This window comes from Micromonas pusilla (genome assembly GCF_000151265.4).
Source record: "Micromonas pusilla CCMP1545 genomic scaffold MICPUCscaffold_2, whole genome shotgun sequence".
NCBI lineage: Eukaryota > Viridiplantae > Chlorophyta > Mamiellophyceae > Mamiellales > Mamiellaceae > Micromonas > Micromonas pusilla.
This window is the reverse complement of record NW_003315883.1, coordinates 1,623,226-1,640,968: the sequence shown is the minus strand read 5'-3', so window position 1 is coordinate 1,640,968 and position 17,743 is coordinate 1,623,226. Positions and strand designations below refer to the sequence as shown.

The 17,743-nt window shown below is 46.3% G+C and overlaps 4 protein-coding genes across 4 annotated transcripts; 3 read left to right on the top strand and 1 right to left on the bottom strand.

Moving 5' to 3' along the window:
• The first annotated feature begins 317 nt into the window (after positions 1-317).
• MICPUCDRAFT_25133 (uncharacterized protein) lies at positions 318-1,864 on the top strand. Its single transcript, XM_003056464.1, has 2 exons — positions 318-566; positions 685-1,864. The coding sequence occupies exons 1-2, from the start codon at positions 429-431 to the stop codon at positions 1,630-1,632; spliced, it is 1,086 nt and encodes a 361-aa protein (XP_003056510.1). The 5' UTR covers positions 318-428; the 3' UTR covers positions 1,633-1,864.
• A 1,169-nt stretch (positions 1,865-3,033) lies between these two features.
• On the top strand, positions 3,034-4,220 carry SNRPD2 (small nuclear ribonucleoprotein sm D2). The gene is made up of 2 exons (XM_003056463.1): positions 3,034-3,113; positions 3,257-4,220. The coding sequence occupies exons 1-2, from the start codon at positions 3,102-3,104 to the stop codon at positions 3,554-3,556; spliced, it is 312 nt and encodes a 103-aa protein (XP_003056509.1). The 5' UTR covers positions 3,034-3,101; the 3' UTR covers positions 3,557-4,220.
• Positions 4,221-4,884: 664 nt separating this feature from the next.
• MICPUCDRAFT_55607 (uncharacterized protein) lies at positions 4,885-5,619 on the top strand (the record flags this gene model as incomplete). The annotated part of the gene is made up of 1 exon (XM_003056462.1): positions 4,885-5,619. The coding sequence occupies one exon, from the start codon at positions 4,885-4,887 to the stop codon at positions 5,593-5,595; it is 711 nt and encodes a 236-aa protein (XP_003056508.1). The 3' UTR covers positions 5,596-5,619.
• An 82-nt stretch (positions 5,620-5,701) lies between these two features.
• On the bottom strand, positions 5,702-13,822 carry MICPUCDRAFT_31755 (acetyl-coa carboxylase). Its single transcript, XM_003056080.1, has 8 exons — positions 13,688-13,822; positions 13,344-13,470; positions 11,678-13,108; positions 8,376-11,584; positions 6,392-8,273; positions 6,218-6,293; positions 6,077-6,143; positions 5,702-6,006 (listed from the first exon to the last, which is right to left on the bottom strand). Exons 2-5 carry the CDS (start codon positions 13,441-13,443, stop codon positions 6,576-6,578), a joined length of 6,438 nt encoding a protein of 2,145 aa, XP_003056126.1. The 5' UTR covers positions 13,444-13,470; positions 13,688-13,822; the 3' UTR covers positions 5,702-6,006; positions 6,077-6,143; positions 6,218-6,293; positions 6,392-6,575.
• Positions 13,823-17,743: the final 3,921 nt, after the last annotated feature.

The window sequence follows — 17,743 nt, the reverse complement described above, 5'->3', positions numbered from 1 at the left end:
GTAAATTTTTTTCAGGTCGAGCGAAATAAAATTGTCGATTATTGAGTCCATATTGACTACGAACGAAGGTATCATATTTAGACTACACTAGCTTGTAGTCAACGTGTAGGAGTCGTGTACTGCACGTAGAAATAAAACTGCTAAAGTTGTTTATTGCCAATAAAAAATAAACACTGTACTGTACGTACGTACGTACGATGAGCTTCATACTACAGTACGTGTAGTTTATTTGTTTCTTCGACGGTGCGGAAGTATTCTATACGTACGCACTGGACATTATTTATAACCGAGCCGAGCACAGTGGCTGTACAGTAACACTTTCTTGTGAGATAAACACCAACGTCTAGCGTTGTAAAACGCAGTTCTCTGCAGAAACTCCGGATCAAACAAAAAAACTGTTTAAATTAAGTATATCCCACGTGTCTTCAATGGAAATATTACTCACTCCGCCAGTCAGTTCAATTCGACTGAGAAGTGGTTTTCGATCGCCACACGCAATTTCAAATCGAGTGGTCGCCTCTCCGCATTCTGCATGGTCTAAATGTAGGGCTGACCGTATTTGCAAGGTGGAATTGATTTCCCGCTTCTTCCACGTTCCTATAGGACAACTTCACCCGTTCACTCGAGAAATTCTGTACTCCTTTCACGGCGCATTACTTTCTCTCCATCTGCTGCCTCCATCAGGGTTTACCATCTGAAGAAGTTGAATGCGCACCCAGCTTTCTTCACATAAACGACCTTGACGAGGCGAGAATTGATGCACTGCTTACCCGCGCAGCCGAAGTCAAGTCAATGCTTGTCTCAGGTGATCGCTCATATCGTCCATTTGAGGGCAAAACTCTCTGCATGATTTTCACGAAGCCTTCTTTGCGCACTCGTGTGTCATTTGAGACAGGCTTCCATCTATTGGGTGGTCATGCAGTGTACCTTGGACCAAATGACATTGGTTTTGGAGGTCGTGAAGAAACCCGGGATATTGCACGTGTTCTCTCACGATTCAACGACATAATCATGGCGCGCACTTTTGCACACCAAGATGTCCTCGATCTTGCGACATATGGATCAGTCTCTGTAGTGAATGGACTTACAGACTTCAACCATCCATGTCAGATAATGGCAGACGCACTCACTATAAAGGAGGCATTTGGGGACTTGCGAGGGAAAAAAATCGTTTATGTCGGTGACGGCAATAATATTGTACATAGCTGGCTTGAACTGGCGGCCGTGTATCCCATCCATTTTGTATGTTGCTGTCCGAGGGGATTTGAACCCGATTATACTCTCACTGTCCAGTCTCAGGCTGCAGGTATATCCACAGTTGAAATATCTCACGATCCTTTTGAGGCGGTAAAAGGTGCTGATGTCATTTATGGCGACGTGTGGGCTTCGATGAATGCCGGGCAGAAGGAAGACGCTGAATCTCGATACAAGGCTTTTGAGGGTTTCCAAATTAACTCTGCCCTTTTTGCCATTGCCGGCCCTCAGTGTAAATTTATGCACTGCCTCCCAGCAGAGCGAGGGCTAGAATGTACAGATGAAGTTATGGAGGCCGAATTCTCACTAGTTTTCCAAGAAGCTGAGAATCGCATGCATGCTCAAAATGCGATCATGATCGAGCTCCTCGGCCTTTGATATGATTTGGTTTCTCAGCGACTCAAAGTGTAAGTAGGCACTCTGAACTCGAAAAGGAAGACAAATTAGTGTAGTCCATATATTGCTCTATTCACAATAGTGTATGCATATGAAGGTATGATAGCTACGTACATATGTACTTCCATACTTCCGTACTAAAAATTAGGGCTAAAAGGTAGCTAGCTAGCTAGCTCTAGTAGTGTACATATCACACTTTCACTAGACTATCTTCAAAGGTCAGTTTTATATGGGTATGTGAATGCCAGGGTGGGCTATAGTAAGGTATAAGTTCAAATTTAAAACAACGAGAACGTACGGAGGTACTGCATGTTTTATTATACCTTCGTACCTTTGACGGTACGTAGGTAGCTACGTACGTACCTTGAAGGTACGTATGTAGTTATTATTTATTACTACATATACATACGCTATATACCTCCGAAGGTAGTAGATGTATGTGTATGTACAGAAGTATATATATATATATATAATAGTACGTAAATACAATCAACTATCTACCGTACACGTACACGTACCGTACACGTACACTGTATTTGGGAAAACATTTAAAATTCCAGCCGCCATCCTGAAAATCGTCAATTTTGTAGTGTTTTATTACACCTTCGTGCGTTTCATAGACGAAATAGACACCATAGGCTTCAGGGGTGATTTGATACTCCTTCACCCTGATTGTATCCCATTCAAAGATATATTCTTTAGGTTTGCAATCAAAGATGTTGTCTTCAATGTCGTCAGCGTCCTCAACATATTTCTTCAAGAAATCAGGGATTGTAAATCTGACATACTTGCTTGGATTCGGTTCGTGAGACGTCAATAGATACAGAATACATAGGGCTAATATTTATTTATTACGAGTGTTGTCTTAAGTTGACATTATTTGCTACATACACTACAGTACGTGTACGTGTACCGTAGGTTTCCAATTTACATTTTTTTGGTTTTTTGAAAACCCTAATGTACAAAAATCACCTATCAACTTCGGTTTTGATAGAGAAGGCCTACGCCCTTTAAGCCGCGAATTAGCGTTGATATGAAAGAGTTAAGGGTAAAATGACCGCGAAGCGATCAACCCTTTAAGCGTAGTACTGTATGTACGTGTACCCCCGGAACACATACAGCAGCCTCTCACCACAACGATATATATATGTCCTACCGAAGGTACGAAATAAATAAAGTACGAAAGTACGAAAGTACGTACGAAGAAGTAAGGTACGAAAGTACCTTCGAAGGTACAATAATAATAATATGTAAGTTATTACTGTACGTGTACGTGCACAGCTGTATGTACACGTAGGATAGGAGCCCTCTTGTGACCCGTGTAGCGCTATTTCTTTATACGAAGGTATCTGAAAGTCGTACTTGCTCTCGACCGCGAATTATCCTGAAGCAAGACTGACACGTATTTAATCGTCAAAAGACCGACAGATTACTGAGTTTCAGACTCAGGGATGACAGGAGAGGTATGCCACGTGGTTGGTCGTATCATATAAATATGCAAACAATTACATAGAATGCCTAGCAAGAGTGAAGAGGCCTCGGCCTCTTTTTGACACACCCTAGTCATACCTGCACTGACTTTGTGTGCTTGTTCTTCGATTTGCAGGCTGACAAATTCGAGGATCAAGAGTTCGATACCGGTCCTCTTTCGGTACTCACCCAGAGCGTCAAGACAAATTCCCAGGTTTTGATCAACTGCAGAAACAATAGAAAGCTGCTCGGACAAATCAAAGCCTTTGATCGTCACTGCAACATGGTGCTCGAGAACGTAAAGGAGTACTGGTTGGAAGTATCCAAGACGGGTAAAGGTGTCAAAAGAACAACCCCCATTCACAAAGAGCGTTTCATCAGCAAGATGTTCTTGCGCGGGGATTCGGTGATTCTGGTGCTTCGAAACCCAAAGTAGAAATATATGGATATTCGTGTTTTAGTTGTTGCTCTAACAACTTATCTTTGATTCGGAGGAAAAAAGTGTGGGGTTGTCGCCTTTCGCTCGCACATGTACCACGTTTTCTGCTGCTCCCTAAAGTTCCTTCATTTTGTTTTGACTCAGTGTTATTAATATTCATCCTTTACTGAAATACGAAACATGATTTCTAAAGAAAGTCCCTGCTGGCTCTTGACTTAACTGCGAGTAGCCAATACCAATCTATCTCGCTGTATCAGAGCAGACCTACACACACACACATGCGCGCACATTATATATTAGTCTATGATCATACATACTATATGATACGAAGGTATGGCATCATATTATGACATATCTACATCACTGCTACGAAGGTACGTACATCGTACACGTGGTGTACATGTCCACTACACGTACACGTGCAACTCACGTGCATCTTGTATTGTACCTTCGTGTTTTATGAAGGTGATGAAATACCTTTGTATGAAAATAGACTACGTGTACGAAGGTACTACGTAATTCAGGGCTTAAAGGGCGTAGTACAGTACGTGTACTCTGTCGCATCAAGGCTAATTCAGGGCTTAAAGGGCGTAGTACTTCCCTATTTGATAAGTGATTTGTATATTTTTAGGGTTTTTATTACAAACCAAAAAAATGTAAATTGGACACCTAAGTGAAGTCGCCTCAACCCAAAAAGCATACTAAAAATATGCCCTCTATACCACACAAGGAAATAAAACCGACTTACATCAACAGCGTGAAACTCGCACGAGAAGCAGAAAATGCGTGGAGATTTGGGACTGGCTATGAATGCGAAGATGACGGCAGGAATGATGGAGTTTAAGGTAGTCCTCTACGTAATTCGAAAAAATCCACCTAAAAAACGTACTCGTGACTAAAAACACGTACAAACGTGTACGCGCGAACACCCGCGCGCGAAACCTATCTTCCCCGCGAAAATATTTATATATAAAAAGGGAGAAAAAGTCTACATTCTCTTCAGTCCTTCATTGGGATAGGAATGACGGAACTTCCACGGTGTATGATATGAATTGCGAAAGTACTACTGTAAGCCTTCATTCGTTAAAAAAAGATACGGAAGTATCTATACTTCCATACACTTATACACGTACACGTACTGTATGTACATATGCGTTGTAACCGTTGTACACGTACGTACAGTACCTTCGTACGTACGTGTACTGTACACCGATAAAAATGACGTAAAATTTCAAAATCAACAAAGTTGCCAAGGATGCCAAGGATTCTCTGAGCGTATCAAGAATATTCGCTTACTATCCTTGTTCTGGAGCACGACCACAATCATGTCCGACGCCCCAACTGTCGCTAACGCTGGGGATCTTATTAATCTTGATACCCTACAGAGCGAGCTTGACAGTGCTCGCGGGCAGGTAAACATCTGGGCTGCACAGCGCGAGTTGGCGTTGAAAGAAGCTGTAGCAACGCACAAGACAGCTATGGCGGCGGCCGAGAGCACGTACGTTGAACTTTTGGAGAAAGGGGAAGATCTGGCATATGTGGCCGAGGAACTCGCGCGCCGGAAGGAATGGGAGCAAGCTGAGCTTGACGCGTTACGGGAGGAAACGCTCCTGTCGTGCGAGCTAGGTGTGGGGTTGCCGCGGCAGCTCCAGACCTTGCGCGAACGTGTGCAGACCGAACGAAGTGAACTCGAGAAGAAAGTAAGAGCGCTACAAACTGAAGAATTGGACAGCACTCAGCAGCTTGATGCGCATCAGAACGCAGTCGAGCTTTACCGCTGCCGACTCGGTCTGCGTTTTGAGGTGGGCAGCGACGAGGAGCTCAAGTTTTTCTTCTCACACATTGACCCAGGCGATCGAAAGCGAGAGTTTTTTGTTGCTGTGCGGGCGCTTGACGGTGTTGGTTTCGAGATGATTGACTGTGATCCGGAAATATGTATCACTAATTTACTTGAGGAATGCAACACATCTGATAACCTTAGCATCTTTGTGAGAGGTGTGCGAAAGGCCTTCAGAGCGTTGGTGGCTCCTGTGTAGGGCTTTTGGGTGCAGTTGAGACTCTAAGAATGCGATAATATTTCGCTGTTAACGACTGGAAGATGTTAAAGGAAGAAGGACGCCACTTCAAAGGTGGCTTATTATTGTTTGCTCACTCGTCACTGTCTTCACACTGTACAAAGTACTTTCGTACTATTTTATTTAATGCTATCTTCGTACGAAGGTACGCTGATACCCTCGTACTTTTTTCGTACTTGTATATGTACGTACTATATATATATGAAGGTATATAATTATGGCTGGGTTTAGGGCATTATGATATATACTATGAAGGACATACACGTACGTGTACGTGTACTGTGCAAGATAGAACGAATATACGGAAGTACCTTCGAAGGATTTATCAGGGGTGCTTTTGTGTATCCTCCGAAGGTATTGCCCTACAACGTACTTCCGGAAGAATACAAATAAATAATGGTCAATTAATAATAATCGTTCGAAGGTAAGTTGTACAACTTACGTGTACAGTACGTAGCTACGTACTTCCGGAAGTACTTTCGCGAACGCAAAGTACGAGGTACTTTTATCTGCAAGTACAATTAACGTCAGTTGTACCTTCAGGCCCTAACAAAGAAAATAATAAATAAAAATACTGTATAACCGTTGGAACGAAAATGTCCACCGTATTTTGTCGTTTCATAGGATTAGCCAGTCACGGAAACATACTTTGGAAATGCCTGGATAACATCTTGAGACTAAATCCTTTAGTTCCATGAGAAATCGTTGGAATATATATATACACTGTATTTCTACTTCTTGTTGTCTACTTCCGTACCAGTTTTCCTCAGTTCTTCAAGTTGAATCGCCTGGTGAAATACACAACACAGGGAGCTGCAAAGTACTTCTGTACTTCCGGAAGTACTGCTTCGAAGGTACTTTCAATAGCAGCTTGCTCCACACGCTGAGGTGCTGTATGAGTGTTGTCTTTCTTGGCATTCAGCTTTTCAGAGTCTAGCCGCTCACTGCTTTCCTTGTGCCTTCAACATCTGTAGTACCATCTTCAGGGCCTCTTCATCAAGACTTGAGAGGCTTTCTACTGCATCTTCAACAGCAGCGTCTCGTCCTAGTGAAGATATGATGTTCCTGATATGGTCTGCTTCTGTTTGAAGCCAGCCTGTGACAGCAGCATCGGAGCTCCAATTTATGTTAGCTTCGACGGCGAGTTTCTCCAAGTGTTCTTCTACAACTGTCCGATCAGTGCCCGCTTCCATTGCTAAGTCATCCATGGCGAGTCTGCGCTGTAGTCGGGCATGAAAATAAGCACGGGCATCTTCCCACTTCACAACGTCTCGGATTACACCCTTTGCAAGCATTCGCCCACTTCGGTCGTGCAAGTCAGCGAACTCATGTGCCACCTGTGTGTACATAGGCAGAAGTTGTGCTTCCCGAGAAGAAATTTCCACCTGATTTTCCTCGGGGTCCTGGTCCAGCTCTAGCAACACTGGGTCAAGGCGGTGCATAACTGCTTTCTGGTCTTTGTCACGAAATTTGACTTCACAGATGCCAGGTGGCTCAAGTATGCCTCCACGACTCTCCTCATCTGCATACATCTCCATCTGAGCTTCGTTTATAGTGGGATCAACAACAACCCAAGCGCCACCACGAAGCTCACCATTTGGTGGGATGTACACAAAAACAGGGTGGCGGTAAACCCGTAACTCATCGACGATCATGGCACCAAACTTGAGTATTTCTCCGTACATGTCACGAGTGCCACCGGAAAAGCCTCGCCAGTTCGCAAAAATAATCAAAGGAAGATTCTCGGCATTGTTAAAGTCACGAATCGCAGTTGCAGTCTTGTGAGCTGAGTCTGGGAACCACACCTGGCCAGCCTGAGCAAGAACAGATTCACGAGAGTCTGGATTCGCTGGATCCGCAGGTATGCGCTGCTCCATGAGGCGTGTTTCAACTGCTATAACACCCATAGGTATACCACCTAGGCGGGCACGGCCACAGACTACAGATTTTCCCCAGTCTGCGAGGGTCTCAGTCCACGAACCTCGGTCAAAGAAACCGCCAATCCAAGACCCATCCGAGCTTTCCGTTCCAGAAATCATGTGGCGGGGATCATATGGTGTCTTCGTCGGCTTGAATGCAATTTTGCGAGAGGTGGGATCTGCTGAAGGAAGTGCTGGAGCTCGAGTAAAACAGTTTGAAGGAACATATGACAACCAGCGAAGGATGGCCTTCACACCCTCCTGGTCATCCTCAACTTGCATATGGCTCACCCCGTTCGGCATCATCACTTGTGGACCACCTAGTTGATCCTGCGAGGTGTACACCTCACGTCCAAGCAATTTGTTCAGTGCTAGATATCCTGTGAGAATGAGAGGACCATTTGTCATCTGAATGTTACGCTGACCGAGGCGGCACAAGTAGGCCCCGATGCCAACTGAACGACCAGTTATGTACGAAAGAGTGAACGCATCAGAATATGCTGCTGACTGCTCTCCGGCAATCATGCCAGAGCCCCGGAGGTTTTCAACACCAATGCCATGAATCTGTCCAATGATATCGTCTAGTTGCATTCTCTTCTCGCCATCATCAACAACCTCTGTTGCGTTTACGGTGCCTTCCGGGAAGGCAGCATAGTCATCGGGAGACAGGTAAAGATACCTGAATCCTAGTGAAGGATTTGACACGTCGTTCCATGCAACCTAGCGGGAAAATCAGAGGCAGAAACAGATAAATTGAGTATATATTTTTCAAGAGAAGATTCGAGACAAATCCAAAACACAGCAGAAACTTTTGCAACGCACCTTGAAGTATGGCTTGAGCTCCTCGACTAAGCCGATGCGAGCCCCAGAGTTCGATGCAATGTATACACGTGGGACACCTTTTCTGCGAGCATATTGTGACACCGCATAGTAAAAATCATCCTCCTTAACACCGAATGAGCCAGACATAAATGTACAGTCATTTCCTACGAGAACAATTTCGCGCCCTTCGGGGTACTCGGGTGTTTTCATGAAGCACTGCCACGCCACCATACCAATGTCGTTGGAACCGGCAATTCTGCTCGTCTCTGCTTTCGAAAGAGATCTATCATCTGCGTTCAGGATAAGCTCCTCCGCACGGAACATATCTACAGGAACAGTACCCTCGCCGTTATCTGCAATGAACTGGCGCCACTCAAGCACCATTGCCTTCTCTATCAAACCCAAGAAGTCATATATGTAGGTCGTTCCAATGGCCCGGGCAATAGAGCGCTTTTGCTGCAGGGTACCTGGCATCGGATAAGGTTCCATAAAACATGCCTCTTCGACACCATCTTTCCCTAGCATGCAAAATTGCGTTGCTTTCCCCGTTTGCGGATCAAGGTATTCACGGTACACGTCAACCTTGAGCCATTGTCCGGACATGGATGTTGCCATAATTCGGACAGGGACCTGCACGGAAGAACCTGGGCTCTCAGCGATACGAAATCGAATTTCTATTTCATCAACCTGCTGGGCGAGGAGCTCGGTAGATTTGCGGCTGATGAACTCCAATACTTTCGTCTTCAGGGAAGTAACGATGGTGTCAAATGGACTGTTGGTCTGGGCTGGTAAAAAGTTGATGTATATCCGACCAGAGCTGGCACCTTTCGTGCGCGGATCAAGTCGTGCGAGATCAAGGGCTTCGACAGCCTTACCGAGAACTCGTTCAATACCTCCTTCAGCCGCATCACGAGAGTGACTTATGCGCCGAAGTAGTATGTGCTTCTGAAGACCTCGCTTGCCGAAGCCTTGCTTGGACTCTCCAACGTAAACGTGCAGATCTCGGTTAACAGTTGGCAAGCGTGTCAGGTTGTAGTTCTCAAGTCGAGCTAGCTCAAGCAAGTGTGCAACAGTGGGCCGCTCACCACGATAAAGAGGATCTTCCTGGTAACCATTGGCAGCAGTGAAAGTATAATAGTGAGGGAGGTTGGGGGGGACGTAGCTAATAACGTTTACAAACTTGACGCCAAGTTCCGCCATGCGGCCGCGGTGTTCGCTCAAAACGGCTGCACATCGGTCTGCCAGAGTTGTTTCTTCAGTCTGGCAGCTCAAAGCAATGTGTAAAACATGAAACGGCGTATCTTTTGCGGCATCGTCGATATGATGGGCGAGACGATCAAGTATAGCTGGCATCTGGGCCTTAGCTTGTTCAAGTGTCGTGGTCACCACCATGACGCCGAAACGCAGCGGTGACTCCTCTGGATAAGTGTTGAACTGAAACTTGAAGTTCATTGAGTCAAGGTCATTTTCACGCACAATTTCCGATGAGATGACGTTGTGGGCACGATAAACACGCTTCGTGTAGACTTCAAGCGCTGCATCGGCAACGTCTGCATCAGAATCTACGAAAAGAGATGGTAAAAGATCCACAGCAAGGGTGGGGGATTCGATCAAGCTTTTCAGATCGCCCGCCTCTGAAGTCCCCCACGGACGCTTCAAGCCCATACCTCCCAAGAGGATGCTGCGGAGCTCATCGAGGCGTTTATCTATGGAGGGGAGACGTTTTTCAAGTAAAATGTTGGATGCAGTCAGCGCAAGTTCACCGTAGTCAGCACCTCTCAGGTTTGACAGTCGTTCAATGGAAGCACGGAAATCGTCAGATATGGGTGAATGGTCATCTGCCCATCCGATGGGTCCACCCATGACCCGCTGCGGAAGTGTCGGAGCTTGCTTGAGCAGACTGATTACCATTTGTGTACTCTGTTTGATGCGTGCATGAGCAACGACCATCCTTAAGAGTGCGTCCATGTCACCACTGTTCTTCTGCGTTTGTTCGCGCATCACGGAGTCTCCCTTCTTTCCAGCGAACAGACTCTCGACGGAGAGGTAACGATCGACAATACAATTGAGGATAGAACATGCCCGCTGCCATCGTCCACCATCAGCCTCTGGGAGTGCAGGATCACAAAGCGTTTCGAGAAGGTTATTCACTGTCTCTTCTACAGGAAGAACGTATCCATCGAGAAGTAGGTTAGTAGAGGAGATAGCTTCCTCAAGTGCCTCAGAAGCAGATGGGGGTGCTTCTTGGCCCTCTATAGATGAGCAGCGAAATTCCCCACCAAACGGAGAAATCTTCTTCACTTTGTTTGGGTCCTTGAGAGTGAGGCTACCGAGTAGATCACCAGCCTCGATGACGGCACCTCCAGATTTGGCATGTGATATCGTGCCGCTTTCAGTTGCGATGAGGGGCATTACCATCTTCATTGCTTCGACCTCTGCATAAGGCTTGCCCGCAATCACCTCGCCGCCATCATCCTGAAGGAAGCGAATGAGTTTACCTGTGACATCCGTCCGCAGCTCAGACGGGTCAAACTGGTTGGGAAGCAGCCAGGTTTGACCATCGAGCACCATTCGCAGACCGAGCGGTTCCTCGAGACCATCGATCTCGTGCGTCTGCCCCCCCCATATTCCAAGGAGTACTCCATCAGAACGCTCACGAATTCTTGCGTTGATGAGATCTTCTCCTTTAAGAGATAGAACAAGTGAGTCCGGACCACGACGGTGAATCGTGAAGGAATATTTCACGTCTTGATACGTTATATCCATTGGGAACTCTGTGAGACGTTCGATTCCTTGAGTGGCTGTCTGCCCCTTCTGCCAAAATTCCTTGAAGGCAGATTCTTCTGCTTGTACGATTCGGAAAGCACGATATAGGGCAGCAGACGCTACGATGGTGTGTGGATCCTCTTTCATTGCAATTGACTTTGCCTTGATAATACCATCGAGCCAACTTGTGTCGATATTATTATTTTTGAAGTCATCCGTCTCCAAGAGTTGAACAAGATACTCGACGGCAGTTCTAATCTCACCTCGCACCACCATTCCCTTAAGAGCCAACACGAGCGACTTGCGTGATTCCTCGCGAGTCGAGCCGGTGGCAAAGATGTGACCAAACTGGGAATCTGCGAACTCATGCACGCCACCGTTGGCGCCAACAGAAAAGTAACCCCAGACAGTAGGTGTTGACTGAAATGACACTCTTTCAATGCCTGCAGTGAGAAAACGAATAAGAGTACACTTAGTGACCGGTACACTTGGTGAGCAAAAGTAACAATAGAGCAAGGATGGTAAGACTCACTCACCGCCTGAGGTAGGCTTGAAACCCTCATCTGGGTTCTCTGCCGTTATTCGGGCCGCGATGACGTGGCGCTCGGGAAGGACATAGTCTTCTTCCATGAAGTCTATGTTCGTGTCCGTCTCCGGATCGCGGCCATAAAACCTCCTGATATCAGGTATGCGGCTAAGCGGAATACCCATGGCCACTTGCAGTTGCGTTGCCGGTAGATTTACTCCTGTGATTCCCTCTGTGACAGGATGCTCGACTTGGAGACGTGGGTTGAGTTCAAGGAAATAGTACTTCTTTGTCGTGGCATTGTACAGGTATTCAACTGTCCCAGCGCCGACATATCCAATATTTCGAGTTAGACGCTGAGCAGCCTTTTCCATTTCGCGAAATATTGTAGGGTCTGCGATCGTTGGCGGCGCTTCCTCAAATATTTTCTGGAAGCGGCGCTGTGTAGAGCAGTCTCTGCCACTTAAGGCAACCGCATTTCCGTATTCGTCGCCAACAATTTGAACTTCAAGATGCCTAGCTTGGGAGCAGAGCTGCATCATAAACATCGGCGACCCGGGAACCTCTGCCTTGACCATTTCAAAGTTGACCCTTAATTCCTCGTCATTAGCACTCATGCGGATGCCTTTACCGCCACCACCTTCAGAAGCCTTCAACATGACTGGATACCCAATGCGATTCGCTGCCACGAGAGATTCTTCGACCGTTGTAACCATTGCTTTGTTGAAAATATCATCAGGAATCGTGCCTTCCTCGGTGAGCTCCGCCTCTAGACCTTCTCCAGACCACGGGATGGATGGAACCTTTGCAGTCTGTGCAAGGATGTTTGCAGCGATTTTATCGCCAAGCACTGACATCACGGGTGCTGTCGGGCCAATAAACTGTATCCCACGCTCCTTAAGCGAAGTTGGAAGTTTTGGATTCTCTGATGCATGTCCCCATCCTGGCCATACTGCATCAACTCCTTCACGCTCAGCAATGTCCACAATTAGGTTGACGTTCGCATAGTTATTTTTGTTTGAACCTCCCGGGACCTCCACGAAGTCATCGGCAAACCGGATGAATTCGGCGTTGGCATTTAAGTCCTCGGGAGTTGCCATCGCGATGAATTCGATGGCGTTTTCGTCTCCAAGTTCAGTATACGCCCATCGACGCATGGATATGATCGACTTTGTCGCGGCCATTCCATTATTCGCTATGAGCACCTTCCGGATAACACGTTTGCCACCGTGGGCAGCAACATACCTGGCAAGAGCCTCTGTTGTGGTAGTGTCAGCACTTGTGTCCGCAGGTGCGGAAACAGATGCGCACGTACAGACGTCACCAGGAGATGTGTCATGCTGCAGTTCAATGCGGCATGGCTTGAATGTGATGGCTGGAGCTGGAACTCGAGCACTATTTCCTTGTGGCCTAAGGTTGAAATAATTTCCGTGTTTGTTCACTGCAAAGGATATGTTGCAGAGAAGGATGTTAACGTTAAGAGAAAGTGAAATAAAAACGAAGACTTAAAAATACAGCTGGTCGATAAATGGTAAAACTAAAGACAGATCTCTTATCTAAGAAGGGAAGATGGAGATAGAAGCTAACGTGAAAAGTTGGGGTTTTATCTATCAGAGTTTTCCCGAGACGTGTCCCGGTGACGAAGCTGAGAATCTCTGCGGAGTGATGTAACTTACATCGTAAAAGCTGCGCGATATGGCGACGGTTACTCGATGACGTCGAAGCGTGCGCTTTATGCACGGGCCACCAGTTGGCGGCAGCGCTCAGCGCGTGCATTTTGCCGGTTTACCGACCTCTCTTTTGCTGGGATTCCCGCGACAAGTATCGAATGAACAAAGTCAGCGCGACAGAACACGAGGCAAAGAGCTAACGTGTCCGAAATCGCGACCGGTACAGACAACTCATCATCGACCCGACTAGAGTCAACGTGGATGAATGAATCTCTACAGCGCAAGCCAAAACCCCGTCAGCAGGAAAAAACCCGGCGAGCAAAAGAATAACGCTTTCGGGCACCGCTCACCGGACGACTGTTTCTCGATTAATGTTGGTGAGTGCCCGCGGGATTTACCTTCAGTCCCTGATGCACCGGTCCCTAATGCCGCGTCACTTTTGCCCGAGGAATGGTTACGTCTGCTAGTGCGCTACGACACCTCAGCCCTATCCAAAAGTGCCGTCTGAAACTTTTGAAAGTTGCCAATACAGTACACGTACTGTCACGTACACGCCGCTGTACGCTGTTTATCTGTACTGTACACGTACTGTACGTGTACGTTTATTACTCGTTTATTAGGGATTATTCTATCCATTGAACAATATCAATGTTGAACAACTATTCCACCATATGTGTACTGTACAGTACAATACTACAGTACAGTATTTGCACGAGTCTTGCACGTGTAGCAGTCGTGTACATGTGCAATTGTGTAAACCGCGTTGTAGCCAAATGCTATCTACAATAGCTGACAGCTACGAAAGTACTTCCGTATCTATTTCTGGAAGTACCATCGAAGCAACGTATTACTTCCGTATCTATTTCTGGAAGTACCATCGAAGCAACGTATTACTTCCGTATCTATTTCTGGAAGTACCATCGAAGCAACGTATTACTTCCGTATCTATTTCTGGAAGTACCATCGAAGCAACGTATTACTTCCGTAATAACAAATGTACTGAAGTACTTTCGTACCTTACGAAAGTACGGAAGTACACGTGTACGGAAGTACCTTCCGTACGAAAGTACTTTCGTACTTTCGTACGGAAATACACGTGTACGGAAGTACTTACGAAAGTACTTTCGTACTTTCGTACGGAAATAGATAGAATACAGTACACGTACACGTATGATACGTTTACGAAAGTACGGAAATACTGTATTTTTGTTGTATCAATTGTATGATAGTGCACTCAACTTATTATCTATTTCTGGAAGTATTCCGGAAGTGCAACTGTATGATATTTACGAGTATTAGGTGTACGTTGTACAGGATGTACACGTACACGTACTGTGCAACGTTACTCGAGGTATAATACGTACATACTCGTATTTCAGTACGAGAGTAGTACTGTACGAGTACGTGTACATGTACACGTACTCGTATCATACGAAGGTACGAAAGTATTTATTTATCTCCATAGATAAACCACCTAAAAAACATACTCGTGACCAATTACACATACAAAAGTGTACGCGCCAACACCCGCGCGCGAAACCTATCTCCTCCGCGCGCGATGCGCGTCTGCGCGCGAAACTATGCACGATGCCAGTACTAAAGCATGCGCACAATCGTACGTCGGGTCTTTTTTTTTTTGAGTTTCGCGCGCAGACGCGAATAGTGCGAGATGTTGACCGAATTCGCGCGCGGCGACGAACACATTCACTTTTTTTATCCCGAGGAAAGGGAGCGGACGACTGAGTTTTTCAAGAATGTCACGTGGGTATGCCCAGTTTGTCTGAACCATGACATGCTTTCGAAAGACGAGATGGAAGTGGCGCGGGCGATAGTGGCAGATTTTTCAATATCATAATATTACAGCCCGTCCAGTCGTTGTGGCACGACGAAGCCATTTCTTAAAGAGCTGTTCCCTCGACGCGAAACACTACTCCTTCCTCAAATGAGATCGCGACGATTTTTATTTGCACCATCTCGTTCCAGGCATCAAGGTTGAACTTCCTATGGTGGGGGATTTCGCGTTCATGCTCTCTGCCGCGAGTGGGGTACGCGATCTTCGCGAATCGCGATTTCGGGCAAGATCTGCGCTTTCTTCGCGACGCGCGCGAAATTCGAAAAAAAACCACCATAGGGCTGTGCGCATGCCTTAGTACTGTCATCGTGCAAAGTTTTGCGGGCAGACGTGCATCGCGCGCGGAGGAGCAGTGTTTCGCGCGTACACTTTTGTACGTGTTTTTTTCGTCACGAGTAACGCTTTTTTTAGGCAACGCTTTTTTCGAATTTATGTACAGTAGTGTAGTTGTACACGTACAGTACGCGTACTGTTGAGGACTACGAAGGTACGAAAGTACCTTCGTACCTTCGAAGGTACTTTCGTACTTTCGTACCTTTTAAAACAGGCAATGCTATGATAGTACATGTACAAATAAAGGTAACTTAGCTAGCTACAGGTAGCTAGCTAGCTAGTCTATGAAGATAGATAGTCTCTGCCGCGAGTGGGGTAGTCTACATAAACGTTGTACGAAAGTACGAAGGTACAACTAGTAGTGTACACGTGTACTTCCGTACAAGTTAATAAGCTTTAGAGATAGGCAGATGATAAAGAATCGAAGGTTCGAAGGTAGTTGTTTTGGGTCTGTGCACATATGTAGCATCTTTCAAAAGTGTTTCTCCAAATCATGTGAATATACATATTTCGAGACGAATGACAGTTGCGAAGGAGAAGTAAAAGCAAAAAAAAACACATCTGCAGAAACAAGTTCAGAATACTAATTTGTACTTGACGTGTCGGCCTGATCACTTCGTGTCAAACCTACTGTTCTCCTCAACACAACCACTCGCTTCAATTCATTCAGAACCGATTATTTGGTTATCAGACCCTGGAAAGGTATATAATGCTTACAGATATGGAACAGCAAGCGCGTTGGATGCGGCGGTCGTGTGCCACGGGTCCGCAATGTGCCGGGCTAGTGCGTGAACAGGGCCCTCGAGGTTGTTCGCCTGTGCCTCTCCAATGATTCCCGCAAAAGCAAGCATAGCAACTCGCCCATTCGCAATTTCTTTCTTCTTCAGCGTTTCGAAGTCGTTACCTTTGGAGAAGCCAGCGGGATCAAAGCTGCCGCCAGGATATATACGCTTCAAAGGGTCCTTCTCTGCTGCACGCTTCGTCTCAACATAAGCCATAACGAAGACTTCAATAGCAGCGATGGCAGGCAGAGGAAATGGGACCTCACTGCCTAAGTATGTCTGAGAGGGGGCCACAGGGGCCTCTGTCCATGTCACGCCAGTAATGATTTCAGCACCTGCGGCGCCAGCTACGCCAAGCATCGCCCAACGGCAGTGCATCACTTCAGCCTCCCGGAAGCGTGCAAGGTTGGTTGGATCCTTGCCGAGGCCTAAGGGGTCGAATCCATAGTCACTGCATTTCAAAGGGATATATTACGGGTGAAATCTGAGTAAAATTGAGTTGCAAGCGATGTGGATTATGCAAACGGGATGTGCGAGACGGCAGGAGAGCTTCTCAACGCAACGCTGGTGTAGCGCACCAAGGGAGTGAGCCGTCAAGGTGCGACGGGGGGCTGGATCCAGGGCTCCAAGTGGCGCGCATTGAGGTGTACGCGGTGCCGTTCGTAGCAGCGCCCGACAACTTTCTGCCGCTAAAAGCAGATGCACGGGCCATAATCGGGGAAAATGAGGCGAGGGCAGCCATCGCGTTCGAGGAAATCACTCTCCGAGCCGGGAAACGTGTGTGCGGGAAATGACGTACTATCCATAGCAGAAGAATCGATGGATTTGATTGGTTCCGATGCCCAATTTTTAGATTCGGAGGTACTTTCGTAAGTTGTAAACTATCAACTACACGTACGTGTACTGTATGCCCTTATTAGTCCGAGCAACTTTTTCTACGTTGTAGTCTACATACTGTCTACAGTAGTACGAAAGTACCTTCGTACTACACGTGTACACGTACAGTATCATGTATGGTGGTACATACAAGTATTCATTGTTCATGTTTTATTAAAAATAAAGTTTTATGTGTAGTTGTACTGTACGTGTACAACGTTGTACGTGTACAACTGTACATATTCCATAGCTACATACAACTGTACATCTGGCTTTTGAAATCCCTATGATGTCGGCACACCGAGCCTACGGCTACTTTCTGCCGAAAAGCATAGACTTTTTGTAAAACTTTCATCACATGCAGTCATGTACCCGTACAACGAACGTACGAAGATATTATGTACCGGAATAAACGTTAGTTATTAGAATGCATCGCATGAAGGCGACGTGAGTTCTGTAACCTGTAGAGACAGGCCCAAATTGAAATATGATCTTTGTATGCACAGTTAGTCGTCGGTAAATGTACATAGGCCGTCTCTGACTAATTGCCCGTAGACCGATAA